The sequence below is a fragment of the Pan paniscus genome, chromosome 2, assembly GCF_029289425.2.
Source record: "Pan paniscus chromosome 2, NHGRI_mPanPan1-v2.0_pri, whole genome shotgun sequence".
NCBI lineage: Eukaryota > Metazoa > Chordata > Mammalia > Primates > Hominidae > Pan > Pan paniscus.
In genome coordinates this window covers 69059554-69078756 of record NC_085926.1, presented here as the reverse complement: position 1 = coordinate 69078756, position 19203 = coordinate 69059554, and the positions used below count along the sequence as shown (strand labels likewise).

At 39.5% G+C, this 19203-nt stretch overlaps 2 protein-coding genes across 2 annotated transcripts in view; one reads left to right on the top strand and one right to left on the bottom strand.

The window, feature by feature from the left end:
* The first annotated feature begins 876 nt into the window (after window positions 1-876).
* On the top strand, window positions 877-17383 carry LMOD3 (leiomodin 3). The gene is made up of 3 exons (XM_008963961.4): window positions 877-1170; window positions 3288-4649; window positions 14242-17383. The coding sequence occupies exons 1-3, from the start codon at window positions 877-879 to the stop codon at window positions 14266-14268; spliced, it is 1683 nt and encodes a 560-aa protein (XP_008962209.3). The 3' UTR covers window positions 14269-17383.
* ARL6IP5 (ADP ribosylation factor like GTPase 6 interacting protein 5) overlaps window positions 17250-19203 on the bottom strand; it is a 25025-nt gene continuing 23071 nt past the window's right edge. Inside the window, exon 4 of the mRNA XM_003811582.5 lies at window positions 17250-18851. Within this exon, the coding sequence (XP_003811630.1) occupies window positions 18679-18851 (173 nt within the window). The 3' untranslated portion in view covers window positions 17250-18678. The remainder of the gene's footprint in view (window positions 18852-19203) is intronic.

Sequence of the window (19203 nt, the reverse complement as noted above, 5' to 3'; positions counted from 1 at the left end):
TCATAGTTTCTTTTAGTATATTAGTGGTCTGGATTTCTTTTTTAACACTTCACTTTAGATCCATTTTCATTGATATTGGCTTAATGGATACTTAATAAGAAAAGCAAATAATTTAAAATATTAAACTCACTTATAGTGGAAATCCAAGTGCTGGTTGTCCACATCTGTTAGATCACAGGATCTAGATGCAAATAGGACATCTTGCAAAGGTTCGGCTTACACAGAGGATGAATGACATAGCAAGACCTCTGTTCCACTGTGCACCACTTTATTTGCTTCCACACTCACCTTGTAGGGAAGAGGCAGACCCTAAGAGCTTGATTTCTACCTTCAAGTCAATTCTTTACTTCAGAAACAACTCAGGTTGCTGGTTGGATTTCCCTTCTGAAATATTGTAAGTTGCTTTAATATTTAAATAAAAACAAGTGGAATCCCCTGGAGTATTGGGGTATGTAGGTATGAGCTGCATGAATTTGTGTATGGCAATATGATGGCATATAGGAAGATAATTAATTTTATTCCTGCAGAGATTCTGTAGTCTCTGCTAGTCTCTGGCGAACATAGCAGCTGTACTGAAATGTCAGATGGATTTGCACAGCTGACTCAAGTTGCCGAAAAGAGAGCAGCATAGTAGTTCCATAAATTGACCCCATCCAGCCAAGCCCTGCTTAATATAGATCCGGCAAGAGCTTAGCTGTGATCACTCCTAGCTGCTCAGCAAACCACTGAGGTTCCTGGGGAAAAAAAAATATCTCAAGGGTGTGTTAACTTGGGACACTGGTTAACTGGGGTGCCTTCTTGAGGCTTTTTTCCTTCTTTTTAAAAATCATCTTTGATTATTCTTCTTTTCTAGTAAAATAACATTTAGAAAAAATAATGTCGGAGCACAGCAGAAATTCAGATCAAGAAGAACTTCTCGATGAGGAGATTAATGAAGATGAAATCTTGGCCAACTTGTCTGCTGAAGAACTGAAAGAATTGCAGTCGGAAATGGAAGTCATGGCCCCTGACCCCAGCCTTCCCGTGGGAATGATTCAGAAAGATCAAACTGACAAGCCACCGACAGGAAACTTCAATCATAAATCTCTTGTTGATTATATGTATTGGGAAAAGGCATCCAGGCGCATGTTGGAAGACGAACGAGTTCCTGTCACCTTTGTGAAATCCGAGGTAACCAGAGATTTGTGTACAACCGAGAAATGGCTGCCTGGGATGGGCTGTTAGGTCTCTCTGTTGTAACTGTGATTTCTCAAGACTCCAGGGTTTGGTTCTGCTTTGTTTTTGCCATATCTAGATTAAACCATAATATTTAATCCTACTCTGACTGGAACTTTCTGAAACACTTACATTTATATTTACAAGGGGAAAATTGGGTAATTTCTTGCAAATGTCTCTTTTTAAAAATTGCTGTCGGGTTTGCTGTGTCAGAAAGCCTGTGTTCTATTGCCACGATACTTAGTTACTTAACTCATAACCCAGAGGCAGTTGTCCTTACCTCTCTCTTTCTTTTTTATTGCAGGCCCCTTTGAGAAACTAATGACAGCTCTGTAGCCTCTCTCTCTGGCACATCCAAACATACGCAGTGTTTCACACACAGTGTCAAACATTTCAGTCCTCCTGAAGTCTGACCACACACCCTGCAATTAAACCAAGTCGAATAACCAGAAAATGTCTTATATTATTACTATGTATTGGCTGTCAGTGATGACATTTAGAAATCGATGGCTATTAAGTGGTTTTGAAGCTAGTTCTTCACTTTCTAAAACCTGAAAGCTAGAATTGTTGACTCTGCAAACTTACTGTGCATGAGCATAATTTTTTTTTATGTTCCACTTGAAAATGCCTTAACAAAAAGAGGACAGAGATGCCTCCTAGGTAAAGTCTCTTTAGGTTATGCCTGTTGACAAAGATACGTCTTGTTAAATTATTCTTAAGCTGGCTGTAATTAAGGAGAGTTGTCAATTGGTTTTACAGTCAGTAGAGTTTAAACATGTGCTAAGATTAAGAAAAGAAACAGCTGGATTGATCAGGTTAGAGTTCAAGGTACAATTTGCAGATTTTTTACAACTGGAGATCAATGGATGAAAAGCCAATTCTATGTGAATGCCAGTTTCAGGGGGTAAAAACGAGTACTTGCAACATTTTTTCCTTCCTCTGGTATAACTTGAACAGCTTGATGGTTGGCTCCCCCTTCTGGTCAAGGTGAGAAATGCAGTGGTGAAGACTTCAGGTGGTTAAGGTGACTTGTCACTGTCTCTTCTGACCTATGTTATGAGCATGAAATTTTTGCTCAAATGAACCTGTGTCTCAACTTGCTATACTGGCTTTCAAAATGATATCTATGAGGCCTACAAATTGCATAGAAAAGCATTATAATTGATGTGCAAGAATCTAATACATATTATTGATAAAAGGCCCATTTTATTTCCCAGACTAAGCAATTATTTCTCAATGTCTGCATAATCCTGTTTCATCTTACAGCTGGCCCTGGTTCCTAGGCACTTTCTTTCAAAAGAAACTGGGATAGTAAACTTGTCCCAGACAGAGTACCATGGCAGTTTTCAAAGAACTGAAAAAATAGAATCAAAATTGAGGTTTTAAATATATATATGTATATGTATATATATATATGTATATGTATATATGTATATATATGTATATGTATATGTATATATGTATATGTATATATATATGTATATGTATATATATATTCAAAATCAAAATTGAGGTTTTTAAATATATATATATTCCAAAATGTCACACGTATCTAATTTCCCATACATTATGTTATGTTCTCAGAGGAAGTTCATGTACATTCTATACTAGATTAGTAGACATTGTAGGGATGTTAATTTTAGGGCAATAATGTCCTTATTCTAATATATTTATAATATCATATTTATAATATATTGGAATAATAAGGAAATTATTGCCCTAACTCAGGACTGTTGGGTACTAGATGCCTATTTGGTAGATACAAAATCAAAGCTTCAGTGTATCGATGAACAATTCTATGAGGTTTTCAAAACAATTTTTAACTGCTTCTGAAATTAAACACCATTAAAAAGTATGGAATATTAAAATTAATAAGGTTTCCTTTTAATACTCATTTTAATTTATGGGATAGGATAACCACCCATTTTTAGCAATCAGCTATTTAAATAAGGATTATTTAAAATAGCAACCAGCTCTTTTAAATAAGCATTTTTGTTATCTCCACTAGCTGATGCTCTACTTCATATTTCTTCTCTGCTATGTATTCTAACCCTCATAAACCTCTCTTGTAGGAAAAGACTCAAGAAGAGCATGAAGAAATAGACAAACGTAATAAAAATATGGCCCAGTATTTAAAAGAAAAGCTCAATAATGAAATAGTTGCAAATAAAAGAGAATCAAAGGGCAGCAGCAATATCCAAGAAACAGATGAAGAAGATGAAGAAGAAGAAGATGATGATGATGACGACGAAGGAGAAGATGATGGTGAAGAGAGTGAAGAAACGAACAGAGAAGAGGAAGGCAAAGCAAAGGAACAAATTAGAAATTGTGAGAACAACTGCCAGCAGGTAACTGACAAAGCATTCAAAGAACAGAGAGACAGACCAGAGGCCCAAGAACAAAGTGAGAAAAAAATATCAAAATTAGATCCTAAGAAGTTAGCTCTAGACACCAGCTTTTTGAAGGTAAGTGCAAGGCCTTCAGGAAACCAGACAGACCTGGATGGGAGCTTGAGGAGAGTTAGGAAAAATGATCCTGACATGAAGGAACTCAACCTGAACAACATTGAAAACATCCCCAAAGAAATGTTACTGGACTTTGTCAATGCAATGAAGAAAAACAAGCACATCAAAACATTCAGTTTAGCCAATGTGGGTGCAGATGAGAATGTAGCATTTGCCTTGGCTAACATGTTGCGTGAAAATAGAAGCATCACCACTCTCAACATCGAGTCCAATTTCATCACAGGTAAAGGGATTGTGGCCATCATGAGGTGTCTCCAGTTTAATGAGACGCTAACTGAGCTTCGGTTTCACAATCAGAGGCACATGTTGGGTCACCATGCTGAAATGGAAATAGCCAGGCTTTTGAAGGCAAACAACACTCTCCTGAAGATGGGCTACCATTTTGAGCTTCCGGGTCCCAGAATGGTGGTCACTAATCTGCTCACCAGGAATCAGGATAAACAAAGGCAGAAACGACAGGAAGAGCAAAAACAGCAGCAACTCAAGGAACAGAAGAAGCTGATAGCCATGTTAGAGAATGGGTTGGGGCTGCCCCCTGGGATGTGGGAGCTGTTGGGAGGACCCATGCCAGATTCCAGAATGCAGGAATTCTTCCAGCCACCGCCACCTCGGCCTCCCAACCCCCAAAATGTCCCCTTTAGTCAACGCAGTGAAATGATGAAAAAGCCATCGCAGGCCCCGAAGTACAGGACAGACCCTGACTCCTTCCGGGTGGTGAAGCTGAAGAGAATCCAGCGCAAATCTCGGATGCCGGAAGCCAGAGAACCACCCGAGAAAACCAACCTCAAAGATGTCATCAAAACGCTCAAGCCAGTGCCGAGAAACAGGCCACCCCCATTGGTGGAAATCACTCCCAGAGATCAGCTGCTAAACGACATTCGTCACAGCAATGTCGCCTATCTTAAACCTGTAAGTAGAAGGAGGGAGAAATGGTGACTGAGCACTCTCCATAGTAAATGCATCCCAACTTTATTCCCTATCTGTTTTAACATAAGGGGATACTCACTAATTGAGACCAACTGGGGGAAGCCAATGAGCATTACCAATAGAACTAAATTACTGCTATCCCTAAGGATGTACACCTTTAGCACCCCATCTCTAGGTACGCCTATATGACTTCTGTAACAATGATATTAGCAGCTAACATTTAGGGAGCATTTACTATAGGCTGGAGTTGTTATATGAATTAACTCATGTAATCATCTTACTAACCCTATAAGCTAGGTACTGTTATTCTCCCCATTTAATAAAAAGGATACTGAGGCTTAGAGAATTTAATAACATGTGGAGGAGACACAGCTAGGAAGTGGTAGAGCTGACATTGAAACCCGGTTCTGAGTCTAGAGTCAAGCTTTAATTCACCTCTTCTTCTGACCTCTTCAAATGCATATTCAAAAGAACACCATTCCAGCCACAATGGAGCTGACCCTCAGAGATCCCTAGGAATCTACAGTGAGGAATAAATAAGAATGAGGCCAGGCCGGGCGCATTGGCTCACGCCTGTAATCCCAGCACTTTGGGAGGCCAAAGCAGGTGGATCACAAGGTCAAGAGATCGAGATCATTCTGGCCAACATGGTGAAACCCCATCTCTACTAAAAATACAAAAATTATCTGGGCATGGTGGCGGGCACCTGTAGTCCCAGCTACTCAGGACGCTGAGGCAGGAGAGTCACTTGAACTTGGGAGGCGGATGGTGCAGTGAGCGGAGATTGCACCACTGTACTCCAGCCTGGTGACAGAGCGAGACTCCATCTAAAAACAAAAAACAAAATAAAAAAAACACCCAAATTGGGCCAGTTGTTTGTAGATAATGGAATGCTTCCAAAATGCATAGAAACACTTCTTTTTAGTAGATGAAGAGAGACTGTCCGAAATTGCATTTGTATTGCTCACTTTTTAGGCAGATAAATGTTGAACTTCAGGTTGGTGTCACCGTGAATTCATGGAGTTTTAAAATCACTATTTCAGTTTAACATTTACCATGATCCACGATTACTGCCAAGTGGAAAAGTTATTTTCCTTGCAACTTAAGTTGCAGAAATGAAGATGTTTTGGTCATTATTATGATGGCATTTATTGAGGTTGAAAGATGTGTTCAGAGGCCGCAGGTGATTGATAATTAACTATATTATTTAAAAATCTCCTGTAATATAGCCACGAGATTATGTTGGCAGAATAGTCTGTATATTATTTTGTTACACAGATTCATGTTTTTTCAAAACGTGTTGAATTTTTATGCATGCTTGCTCTTTTTCTGCTTTAAAGAGCTTGATATTCTGAAATAATTGCTAGTCTTTCACATATGTATGGTCCTTATTCCCAACTCCTAGAATGGAGAATTATCAATAGCCCATTCTTCTAAATCAAAGCTGACTTTCATCTATGATTTAGAGAGGCTCTGATTCTTCCTGGAGCAGTGGCCAGGGTGAGAACGCTGGAGGTCACATGAGGTCAGACAATGGTTCTTTGCCTGCCCTTGGGCACAACATCAAGACTTTCTGCACCTGCTCTTCTCTGGACAGCCAGAACTCCCCTAGGAATGAATTGGGGTATTGTTTGAGAGAAACTAGTTCTACCACTTTTCCAGTAACTAGTCATTGGCAAAGAATATTCAAGCCACCTTGGTGGCTGTACATTCAGAAAAGAGCAGTCTGAAAAGAATGATGAGACGTCTTTTGAAAAAATCTGTGCTAAAGGTGGCATGTAAGTTCGGAGTAGAAGAGGGAATGAAGTTCAAAAGAGCATCTGAACCAACTCCCTGACTTCTGAGTGCTCTGCTGAGCAAATCCATTTTTCCTGGGTCAATTCCATTCTATCCATTCACTTATTTGTTAATCTAACAAATATATATGTCAGGCAGATGAGAAGGACTGGGGATATAGTGGTAAGTCAGGTTCAGTCTCGACCGCACACAGAGCTTACAGCGTAGGTTTAATTTTTCACCCCTCTGCCTTTTACTCAACTGAGAACACTACAGTTTTGGGTCTAGAGTCTAGGACAAAAGACATTAAAATAAATTCATGATGATAATTGCAGGAATAAAACACCCCACCAAGCACTGCATTTTTCATATTTTAATCAATTCAAAACTACTACCAATTTTAAGTGTATTTGGTGGTGGTGTTTTAAAAAAATAATTCAAGAAAAACATGCCGCAAAGTGAACTCTGACATGCTTTTTGAATGACAATCTTGCATATCACCCTCGGTTTTGAAAGGGCTTCATTTATTCTGAAGGATTGGCAATTTCTCCTGCCTTCAGTTGCCTGGCTTGGCCTGTGACAGATCTGTTTGCATGTGTCTCAGTTACAAAATGTCACACAACTTCATCTATTTGGTCCTGGAAAACACTCCGCAAGAAAAATATGAAAATGCCTCCTTGCACTAATGAAAATTTGCTTCACTAATATCAGATTGCTTCCCAGCACTCTGTTTCTGTGCCTTTCTGCATGTACTATAAATTTCTGCTTTAAAGCCAAAACATAGTATAATCTTTTAAAAGATATTTTAATTTTTTTCTTTTGTTTTGAGGTCATTTTAGACTTACAGAAGGTCAAAAGTAGTACAAAGAATTCTTGCATACCCGTCTCACTTTACCACATTTGCTTACTTATCTTTCTTTAAAAGCTATTTTAAGAGGCAATACATTTGTGTGTGTAGTATCAACAGGGCACATGACTCAATGGAGGTAATAATAGTATGAGTAGCTATGATGTGTTCACAGTTGGGTCTCCAGCCAACTATTGTAAAACACCATCGATTTTAAGATGCATTCTGATTTCAGAGCTGTTGAAATGTCCCAAAATATACATCTTAGACTCAAAGTACAGTAAACACTATAAATGGTAATGTCACAAAATCCCAGCAGAAAGGGATAGTTTTAGCCAATCAAGTGAGACAAGACAATGTTCACTTGATAGAGGTGAAATGAAGGGTTTTGGGGATTTGGGACAGATGCCCTCCAAATCCCTGGATTTTCAAGAATGAGGTTAAAATTAAAACACAGTTTTGAAACCTTGTGGGGTTCTCTGTGTGTGTGTGATGTTACTAAAGAGAACATTATTCAGAAACAAATTTTTTTTCTTAGAAAAGTTTTGTGTGTGTGTGTGTGTTTTTGAGGCAGGATCTCACTCTATCACCCAGGCTGGAGTGCAGTAGCTCAATTATGGCTCACTGCAGCCTCAACCTCCAGGGCTCAAGTGATCCTCCCACCTCAGACTCCCGAGTAGCTGGGACCGCAAATGCGTGCCACCACACACAGCTAATTTTTTTTTGTTTTTTAATTTGTAGGGATGAGATCTCACTATGTTGCCCTGGCTGGTCTCAAATTCTTGAGCTCAAGTGATCCTTCCGCTTCAGCCTCCCAAAGTGGCGGGATTACAGGCATCAGCCACCATGCTCGACAGAAAAATTTTTTTTAATTGTAGTTACTGGCTGGGAGCGGTGGTTCATACCTGTAATCTCAACAGTTTGGGAGGCCAAGGCAGAAGGATTGCTTGAGCCCAGGAATTCAAGACCAACATGAGCAACAAAACAAAGTGAGATCCTGTTTCTACAAAACATTTTTAAAAGTTAGCCTGGTGTGATGGCATGCACCTGTGATACCAGCTACACAAGAGGCTGAGGCAGGAGGATCACTTGAGCTCAGGAAGTCAAGGCTGCAGTGAGCCATGTTTGTGCCACTGCACTACAGCCTGGGCAACAGAGTGAGACCCTGTGTGAAAAATAAAAGTAGTTATTTTCCTTATAGATTTGGAAATATTACTTTTGTATTTGATAGAGCACATGTATTTTAAAATTCTTTTTTAGGCTGGGTGTGGTGGCTCACACCTGTAATCCCAGCACTTTGGGAGGTCGATCACTTGAGGCCAGGAGTTTGAGACCAACCTGGCCAACGTGGTGAAAACCCATCTCTACTAAAAATACAAAAATATTCGGGTGTGGTGGCGCTCGCCTGTAATCCCAGCTACTTGGGAGGCTGAGGTATGAGAATCACTAGAACCTGGGAGGTGGAGTTTGCAGTGAGCCAAGATGGTGCCACTGCACTCCAGCCTGGGCGACAGAGCGAGATTCTGTCTCAAAAATTTTAAATTAAAGCTTATTCTCTCCCTACCCCACGCTTCTGGCCTGGGATACCTGAAATGAAGTTGCTGGCAAAAAATAAAGGAAAATCCATATACTTGCTTTGCTCAAATGCTTCCTCCTCTGAGAAATTACCCATTCAATTCAGTTTAAAAGAAGTTTACTCCGTGGGCCAGGTATTGAAAACTGGTAAAGCATGAGGTCAGATCTGGTAAAGCATGAGGTAAAGCAGGCCCACTTTATTTGGCTTGGGTATCATTGTGTAAGTTTTTGAATGTCACATGCAAAAAAATCCAGATATCTAGCACCACTTGGAACATCAGATCTGGCCACACTGCACTTGCATGGAAAAAATTAGCTGTTTCTATGCATTGGTTTCATCCTTGAGAATGCTCATGGACCCTCTAGTTTTTCTCTTTTGCCCTTACTGCTTTGTACCTGGCATGCTTCACTCATTTACATGACTTATCTGGCTTCTGTAGAATTTTTTTATTATGCTCTTGTTGTTTTTAGCTATGTTTTTAAAAATCTTTGTTTTATCTAACAAACTGAATTTATTGGATAATGACTAAATCATTTCCCTATGAGTTAATAAAGCTGAGTCGTATGATAACACAAAGACATTAGGCTGGTATAGGCCTATCCCTCCCTGACAAATGTGTGATATTCTTTCATCTTCAAAAATCTTGTGGTCTGCTCACTCCTACCATCTCAAATGAGTATTTGTACTTTTCACTGAGATAAAATCCCATTTGCAGCAGCTGTCTAATTCCCTGAGGCCAGCTGCATTTTGTGTCATATCCAAGCTTCTGTGCCAATCACGCAAGATAACTATTTTAACATTCACTCAATTTCACTTCAGGCTTACTCATGTATATCTGGACTGCTCCCATCCAGTTGGCTAAAGCCATTGCTAAATTCTCCTCCAGAAAGACTTCAGTATAATAATATCATGGGCCGCCTTAGTACATCAAAAGACTCCATGACACATTAGGGGTTGTTATGATTACAGAACTGAAGTTTACAAACCCTTCAGTATTCATCTTCATCACTGGCCATTTCTTCTTTGCCTCATTTATGAGATCTTCTTTCTCTTTAGCCAGATTCTCTAGATTCTCTCCTTTTGTACTTTTCTCCTCTTTGCCATCACATAATGGGAAATTTTCTCCTCTTTCTCTTGTCACATAATCTAGAACAATTCCCAAATCTCTCTTTCCCTTTAGATCACTCAGGGTTTTCTTAGCACATTCAATCTGTCCCCAAACCAAGCTGCTCATTTTTAGGCCTAGTGGTTGTTTCTGGTTCCCAGTTTTCTGTCTTATCTCCATTCTGTCACGCATTCAGGTCTGAAACTCCAGGGTTACCTTCTACTTCTTTTTTTTCCTTCGACCCCTCCTCCACCGTTTTTAGGACCTCCAATAAACAAACCAGGATGATCTATAAGAGCCAAGGCCAAACATAGATCATAGCTTTGGAAATGTTACGATTCTAATGAAGGGAGCCTCCATAGGAAAAAAGCAATGTAACATTTCAAGCTCATCAAGAGCACATATAATCCAGGAATTATATAAACCAGAATTGCTTGCCTTTGATGTGTAGTGGGAAAAAAGGTTTTTTATATACTTTTCTAAAGTCCATATAGTGATTCTCAAATGTTATTGTGGATCAAAATCACCTAAAGGGCTAAATACAGATTACTGAGTCCACTGACAGAGTCTCTGATTCAGTAGGTCTTGGATGGGGCCTAAATATTTGCATTTCTGACAAATTCCCTGGTAATGCTGCTGCTGCTTATTCTGGGACCACATTTGACAATCACGACTCGGTGACATCTATGGTAAACCATGTCTGCTGCTATCTTCCCTGAAGGGCCTTGCTTTCTTGCCTCCGTACCACCCTTTGCCTCAAATTACCTTTTCTTCTATCTCTGTTAGAATCTATCCAATTTCCAAGGCTTGACTCAAATGCTACTTCTTACAACAAAACGTCAGGGGTACTCTGCCTGTGTATTTCCATTACCTTTTTTGTCCACACCTCTTTTATAGCACCTCCCACATTCTGCTTCAGGTTGACAGCCCTTCTGGCCACAGTGGTGGAAAGACTTTGAGCCTTACAGGATTCTGAGTTCTTCAAAGCAGATCTTGCTCATCTCTGTCCTGGACATCCACTGAGGTGTTGGTCCAGAGCAGGAACTTAATACAGGTAGACCAAATTAAATAGCCTGTGCTGAAACCAACTTTCCCACCCGCTCTTCCTCCAAGACTCTGAGTGTATGCGTATGTGTGCACTGTGTGATGCTAGACACACACACACACACACAAGCACACTAGACATACTTTCTTTGAAAACTAACAAGCAAAGGGGAAAAAGGCTCCCTACCAATAACACAAGTTGATTTTCTTCTGTTTGTAAGTTTTACATTTTTATGACATCATATCTAGCTATTTTTATGATTTCTACCTTTTGTATTCTGCTTAGAAATGGCCTCTTTGAAAATGATTAAAATGTGTGCCTGCCTTTTCTTGCAACTTTTATAGTTTTTGGTTTTTAAAAAATATTTGATATTATGGATAGATTAAAGGGTTAATTTTTAAAGTCAGTAGAAAGCAAGAAGGCTATTTCATTATTTCTTTTCCAAATAGTTAACCAGTGATCATTTAGTGACTCATTCCTCTTTTCCCCAGTGATCTGAACTACCAGCTTGGTCATATTTTAAAGTAAATATGTGTCTGGGTTTACTATTCTGGGTCAGTGCCACATTTTCTTTTTAAAATATTATTCTGGGCTGGGCATGGTGGCTCACACCTGTAATACCAGTACTTTGGGAGGCCAAGGCAAGAGGATCACTTGAGTCCAGGAGGGCCTGGCTGCTTTGAGTTATCATTGCACCACTGCGCTCCAGCCTGGGTGACAGTGAGATCCTCATCTCTCTAAATAATTTAAAAATTTTTAAATTTAAAATATTATTTTGGAACTCTTCCATGCATATATAAACAAATACAGGGAATAACTTATGTAAAATGCTTCTTTTTCCATTCCATAATACAAAGAACACAGTGTTTTAACTATTTATTGCAGCTTTACAGTCATTTTAAATACCTGGCTCATGGTTTCTCTTAACTACTGGTGTTCTCCATGGGAGAGCCCTGCCGGGTGCAGTCATACCCCTCTCTTCTCAAAGTTTGGCACAAGGGAGTTAGAGGGTCAGAAGCCATGGAAGTCCCCTTGGCTTGAAGGCTGGCAGGCAGCAGCACATCAAAGGTCCTCTCTGGTGGGCAGAATATTGGAAAAACATTCCTAGCCAAAGATCGTGGGCTGAGAACTGGCTGCAAGAGGAGCCATAGCAGATGACCAAAATGGTTCATCACACTGGCAGGTGGACATTAGCAATACAGGGAGAAACATTCCTAGTCATTGTTATACAAATGCCCAGGGGACACTGGGCATCTTCAGTGTCCTCTGGAAGGTACGTACATGATGGATGAGTTGATGAGTTACTTTCCTAAGATACAATGACACTTGAAACCCTTTAAAAACTTGCTTTGTCCTTAAGGTTTTCCTATGAGGCAGAAGTATGAAGTGGGTTTGCAGTGTTGGACTTCTGTTGTTGTTTTATAATTTTTTTTTTGTCTTGGGGGATGCTTTAAATATATATATATATATATATATATAATCTTTTTTTTTTTTTTTTTTTTTTTTTAAGATGGTGTCTCTGTTGCCCAGGCCGGAGTGCAGTGGTGGGATCCCAGCTCAAGGCAATCTCCGCCTCCCAGGTTCAAGCGATTCTCCCGCCTCAGCTCCCTGAGTAGCTGGGATTACAGGCACGTGCCACCGCGCCCAGCTAATTTTTGTATTTTTAGTAAAGACAGGGTTTCACCCTGTTGGCCAGGCTTGTCTTGAACTCCTGAACTCAGGAGAACCGCCCACCTCGGCCTCCCAAAGTGCTGGAACTACAGGCGTCAGCCACTGCGCCCAGCCTTGTTATAAAACTCTTTTAAGAAAATCAGGTGGCTGGGTACGGTGGCTCACACCTGTAATCCCAGCACTCTGGGAGGCCAAGGTGGGCGGAGCACCTGAGGTCAGGAGTTCATGACAAGCCTGGCCAACATGGTGAAACCCCGTTTCTACTAAAAATACAAAAATTAGCTGGGCGTGGTGGCATGCATCTGTAGTCCCAGCTACTTGGGAGTCTGAGGCAGGAGAATCGCTTGAACCCGGGAGGCAGAGGTTGCCTTGAGCCGGGATCATGCCACTCCACTCCAGCCTGGGTGACAGAGTAAGACTTTGTCTAAAAAAAATAAAATAAAAATCCTAACAAGGTGAGATGGGTCTCACTTTGTTGTTCAAGCTGGTCTCGAACTCCTGGCCACAAGTGATTCTCCCATCTCAATCTCCTGAGTAGCCAGGATTACAGGTGCATGCCCCCTTGCCTGGCTTATATTTCATGTTTAAATATTTCTGACCATCAGATTAGGAGTGTGCTTCAAAGAGGAAAGACATGTTTTAAAAAGAACATATATTTTATATTCTTATAGTGATATTTTTACAGGCAGTGTATAATAATGAGCACTGAAATCAGGCAGACCTGGTTCAAATCCTGCTCTGCCACTTCCTAGCTGTATGATCTTAGGCAAGTTATTGTCTTCTCTGAGCCATTTCTCTCCTTACAAGGCTTTTGTAGGATGTAATGAGATACTGTTTTAAAAATAAGTGTTAGGCCGGGTGCTCATGCCTGTAATCTCAGCACTTTGAGAGTCCGAAGCAAGTGAATCACTTGAGGCCAGGAGTTTGAGACCAGCCAGGCCAACATGGTGAAACCCTGTCTCTACTAAAAATACAAAAATTAGCTGGGCATTGGTGGCACATGCCTGTAATCCAAGCTACTTGGGAGGCTGAGGCAGGAGAATCGCTTGAACCCGGGAGTTGGAGGTTGCAGTGAGCCAAGATGGTGTCACTGCACTCCAGCCTGGAAGACAGACTGAGACTCCATCTCAAAAAAAAAAAAAAAAAAAAAAAAAAAGTGTTAACATGGATTACTCACTTGAATAATAGCCTTGTGAATTAGATACTGTTATTATCATTTTACAGCTGAGAAAACTGATGCCCAACACCACATAACTACTACATGCTAGTGCCAGTCTTTGAACCCAGGCCAACTTAGGCACCCGCCCTCTTATTTCCATGATGTACTTTGCCACGTGCTCAAAGCCCTTGGAACAGTCCCTGGCATTAGTAAATGTCTAATAAATGGTGGCTGTGGTTATGATTGTTGTTTTATCTTGATTTTGGGGGTGCTTTGGCCAGAATTTCAAACCTATTCTGTATCTTTTAAGGCATGTAAATTTTGTAAATTTTGCTGCAAAGCTCTTAAATTTCCAGGATTAATTTCCCCCGTTTCCTCAAATGCTTAAATCGCAGGTGCAACTGCCAAAAGAACTGGTGTAAGAGGCAACAGAGCCATCTAGAAGAACAAGAAATGGAAATAGTGACTCTTGGATTACAGCATGGAGACTATGTCAGCAGCAATACTTTAGGATCCACGTGGCAGAACTGGAAACAATGCTACCATCTGATAAGGGTATTTGTAAAAGGCAGAATGTTTGGGCCATGAAGAAGTAGGGGCTGAAGAGGAAGGTGGAAGGAGATAAAATATAATATTTAGAGGCAATATTTTCTACTTGCAATCAATTTGAGTGACTCAGGTGAAATTTAGAGTCATATTTCCAGAAGCAGAAGTTAAAGAAAATTTTTTAAACATTTGCTTTATTATTGTTTTCTTCTGGTAAATAATAAATATAACAGAAGTGTTAACTATTGTATTCCCATTTTTTTCTCCTTCCATCTCTTCTGCGGTAATTCATCACATAGTATCTTAAAGGGAACAAATAATGTTTCATCCTATGGAAGTGTGAAGGATGAATTGAGCTCCTGGCCCTTCTGATGCTTTGAAATGAAAGGATTGTTCCTTAGAGCTTCTCTGCAGAATCAGTGGAGATTTTCAGTTTCCCACCCTGCCTGGCTTTCTCTCTTGGTGACTCCCTTGGTGTTTTGGAGTATTCTTTCTATAGGGGTACCTGTGAGGGGCAGAACATGTAAGCCACAGAACATGGTGAAAACTAAGTGTCACTAGGAAAAGTAATGGGAAAGTAAACCCTGCATATATGAAAACTTCCTGGCAGCAAGTTTTCATATATAGAGGGACAATGGGAGACAGCATGCTGTTTTTATAGAAAAGAAGTTTTACATAATATAGTTATTGACAAGCTTTTGGTTTTGGCTAAATACACACACACACACGCTCATATATGTTTACTCTGTAAGTCTAATTTGATTTTATCACTCTCAAACATATTTTAAAGGAAACTTGCTTACAGGAAGGATTAAACTTGAACTACTTATCCTATTCTTTAAGGCACTCCATTGCCTGGCCCCAATTTACTAATCCTGTCTTATTTCCCACAAATCCTTTATACTCTACTTGATGAAACATCCTTGTGCACACCCTTGTGCCTTTGCTCGCATTAATCCTTCCAAGAGACTTCCCTCCTGTTCGCCATTAATGAACGTCCTACCCAGTCTTCAACTCCCGGGTCAGATCCTGTGTCCTCCATAAAAAATTTTCCAGACAACTCCAATCTGTCCTTCTTCCAAGTTCCTAGAGGCCTTAATTATTCATTCCAGCCACTAGGTGCATAGAATTTGAGATTTTTGTAATAATAGAAGTAGTGTGAACCCTAGAAATTAGAAAATCAAGCTTTGGGCCAGGTGCGGTGGCTCATGCCTGTAATCCCAGCACTATGGGAGGCCAGGGAGGGCCGATCTCCAGAGGTCAGGAGTTCGAGACCAGCCTAGCCAACATGGTGAAACCCCGTCTCTATTAAAAATACAAAAATTAGCTGGGCATGATGGCAGGCACCTGTAATCCCAGCTACTCGGGAGGCTGAGGCAGGAGAATTGCTTGAACTGGGGAGGCAGAGGTTGCAGTGAGACAAGATCACGTCACTGTACTCCAGCCTGGGTGACAGAGTGATACTCCATCTCAAAAAAAAAAAAAAAAAAGCTTTGGTGCCTTTTCTCTCTTCTTTACCTGAGTAAATAATTGGCGCCTGCCTTCTTTCTCCTTTTATGTTATCATAAGTGGCATGTATCAAACCAAACAGGCTAGGGGAGAATAGGTCTAATTGTGACAAACTTAAAAACAACACATTATTTGGAAAGACAAGCCATGGGAAAGAAATATGGTGTTTCTATTTTTTTAAGATAATTTAGTATGTACAAAAGTATCCAAATTTAAATATAGTTTTCAATGGCTGATAGTTTTGTTTTCTTGCCCTTCAATATTACTAGAAAACATCCTTGCATACAAAGCAGGATAGCTAAGAAAGGGCTGTAACAAACAAAACTTCAAGTGTCTAGCACATACTACATCTAAGAGGCTAAACTCTGATAGGAAAAGCACTTTAAACATAATTAAAAGCTTAATGTAAATTAGTAGTTGAAATTCTAGGCCGGTGCGGTGGCTCATGCCTGTAATCCCAGCACTGTAGGAGGCCGAGGTGGGTGAATCACATGAGGTCAGGAGTTCAAGACCAGCCTGACCAACATGGTGAAACCCCATTTCTACTAAAAAAAAAAAAAAAAAAAAAAAAAAAATACAAAATTAGCCAGGCCTGGTAGCTCATGCCTGTAATCCCAGCTACTTGGGAGGCAGGAGAATCACCTGAACATGGGAGGTGGAGGTTGCAGTGAGCTGAGATTGCACCATTGCACTCCACCCTGGGCAACAAGAGCGAAACCTCATCTCAAAAAAAAAAAAAAAATTCTAGAAAGCCCCTATGCATTTGTTTGTATAGCCACAGTATTATTAAAGTCAGGAATTTCAAAATGCACTGTAAGAGGGTTTTTATCTTAGATATACAAGAAGAAAAGATGATCCAATTTCATAGCTTATGGCCTCAATACACAGGTTTTGTCAAAAGAGGTGAAGCAGTTCACATTATGCTTTTTCTACCACCCAACCCTAAAGATCTTAGTTGCAGATTTTAGCTTGTTTTTAAATGTAATCATAATTTACAACATTTATATGTTACATTTTTCTATTATTACCCTTCCAGAATTGACTACTGGCCATTAGTAATTACAGGTATCTTTTTTTTTTATTAGTTTCTCCAAATTTATTGGATTTTATTGGCAGAATTCACCTTGTAGAAAATGGAATGGGCTAACATGTATATAAAACTCATGCCAGGTTTAAAAATAGGATCCCACTGGAATTGTTTTATTCTGGCTGCAAGTTAATAAAGTATTCAAGCTTTACTAAACAGTATTTGAAACAGCTGAAGTGTTTGCTTCACTGTTTATAGGGTCGTCGCCAAGTTTCTCAGGTATTTAAGACAGATGTGCATTAAATAAAGTCTCACCAAAAAAACCTTTAATCAATTTTATTCTTCATATGTGGGTAAGGGTACAGATTCTAGACCATGTCTGTGAAGTCACGGTGATATCACTGTGCTAAAGATCATGGCTGTAGGTTGGCTGAGAATTTAAAATGCAAGAAAAATCAGAAGCAGCACATCATTGCTTCTTATTCTAGGACATACAGAGAGTTTCTTCAGTAAGTACCACTCCAGTTGTCTTCACAATTTAATGCTACAGAAACCTAAATGTTTCTACTTCAGCTACGAAATCATTCAATTGGCAGGCAAAACATTTTTTATCACCTATTTATAAAAACATGAGAAAGGGAGGAAAAATAATAGAATGTATAAACTCATGCTATCATAATTCTAATGTCTAGCTATAAAGGCATATGGTTGTAACAATTGCTATCTGAAATTTTTTATTAGCTGCAGTAGCTGCATTCCATTTTCATTACCATTTTTTAAAGTCTTTTCGCTTGGTCATCTAAAGACGTTTTTCAAATTTCAAAAGATCAGCTATTATTGTCCTCCTTGTGCCCCTAAGGAATTAATAAAATGCACATTCATTTCCTTCTTTCTAAATGTTCCAGTTAAAAACGAAACAATGCAAAAATGGCAAACATTTTCTTGGACCATTTTTTTCACTGTAACAACAAAAAATGTGCAAGGTAAATAGAACTCAAGTTTTGTTTTATTTTTTGTCTGTTTGTTTTTTAATAAGTCCGTCCAGAATAATACAGGTTACATAGCTGTAACCATCTTAAGGAAAATGACATTAAGTTTGCAACAAATACCTGCTGGTGAAAACACATTACTAGCATTTCAAAAATTTACAAAAATGTAACAAAATATCCTAAACAGCTATCTTTATATTTGTAAACGAAGTATGAACAACTGGCTTAACCAGTTTCCACTGCACATCAAACAGGTGGCAAAGTGATAGAGATCATCTTTGATTTTTAAGAGAATAATAAAAACTAATTTATATCTCACACATTACAATTCTAGGGGATTAGGAACAGGCTAACACATGATGTCATCTACTTTAACAGCCTTTTCATTTACTCGTATTGTCTTGATACTTTACAATGATTTTTTTTTTCCTATAAGATAATCGTATTGTTGCTGTAAAAGCCGTAATTCTTTTATTTTTTTTATTCCCTTAAAGAAATCGTGTGATCCATTTCCCATTAGATTTCATAAACACACGTGAAACTTCAGACACAATAGGAGGGTGGTGGTTTTCTTTCGGTTTCTGAGGTCTTCTCTCTGAAACATCAGAGCTGATAATAGTTCGGCCTATACATGCATGCTGCCATAGATAATTGGGTGGTACGTGCACCTCCTATTTCAAAAACGCAAGCAGAAAGTAGGTCTGGACAAGGGCAAGCTGCAACTCAATTTCTGCTGCAACCCTATCTCGGGTAAGTTATGTTTATTCCTTCACTTTGCTGATATAGTCAGTGAGTCTGTTGATGCCTTCTTCCTGCTGTTCTAGGGCATCCAGGACAATGCCCATCGGTGTCCTCTTCAAACCTATTCCTTCCATTTTATTCTCCAGTTTGTTCTTGAGGTTCCGAAGTCTCAACGATGCGTGGATAAACATCACTGCAGAGAAGGGACACCTGGTTAACACCAAAGCAACAATTCTCTTTTGCCATATCAATATTACACTCCCTCTCTTCACACTATTAGTAAACTGCCTTAGTTAGCCACAGTCCAGTCTGCTTCTCGAATTGATGCAAGCTTTCAAATGGCTCCTTGGACTTTATGTAAAGCTCTCCATCAAGTCATACATAGTTTTTTTTCTGCATTAAAGGAAAATGCTGTATTCAACAGGAAGGACCATTATCTGGAAGCCACACCCTTTCCTTCACACACTGATATCATCACCTTGCAGATGCTACTTAAATGTCCTGAAATTCAGAGTGAATCAACGGGATTCCATCCTACTTAAAAA

Excerpts from the sequence above, each read along its gene's own strand:
- LMOD3 (XM_008963961.4), top strand. The coding sequence starts at position 877 with ATGTCGGAGCACAGCAGAAATTCAGATCAAGAAGAACTTCTCGATGAG. Across the intron at positions 1,171-3,287 it reads TCACCTTTGTGAAATCCGAG|GAAAAGACTCAAGAAGAGCA; the intron begins GTAACCAGAGAT and ends CCTCTCTTGTAG. Across the intron at positions 4,650-14,241 it reads ATGTCGCCTATCTTAAACCT|GTGCAACTGCCAAAAGAACT; the intron begins GTAAGTAGAAGG and ends CTTAAATCGCAG.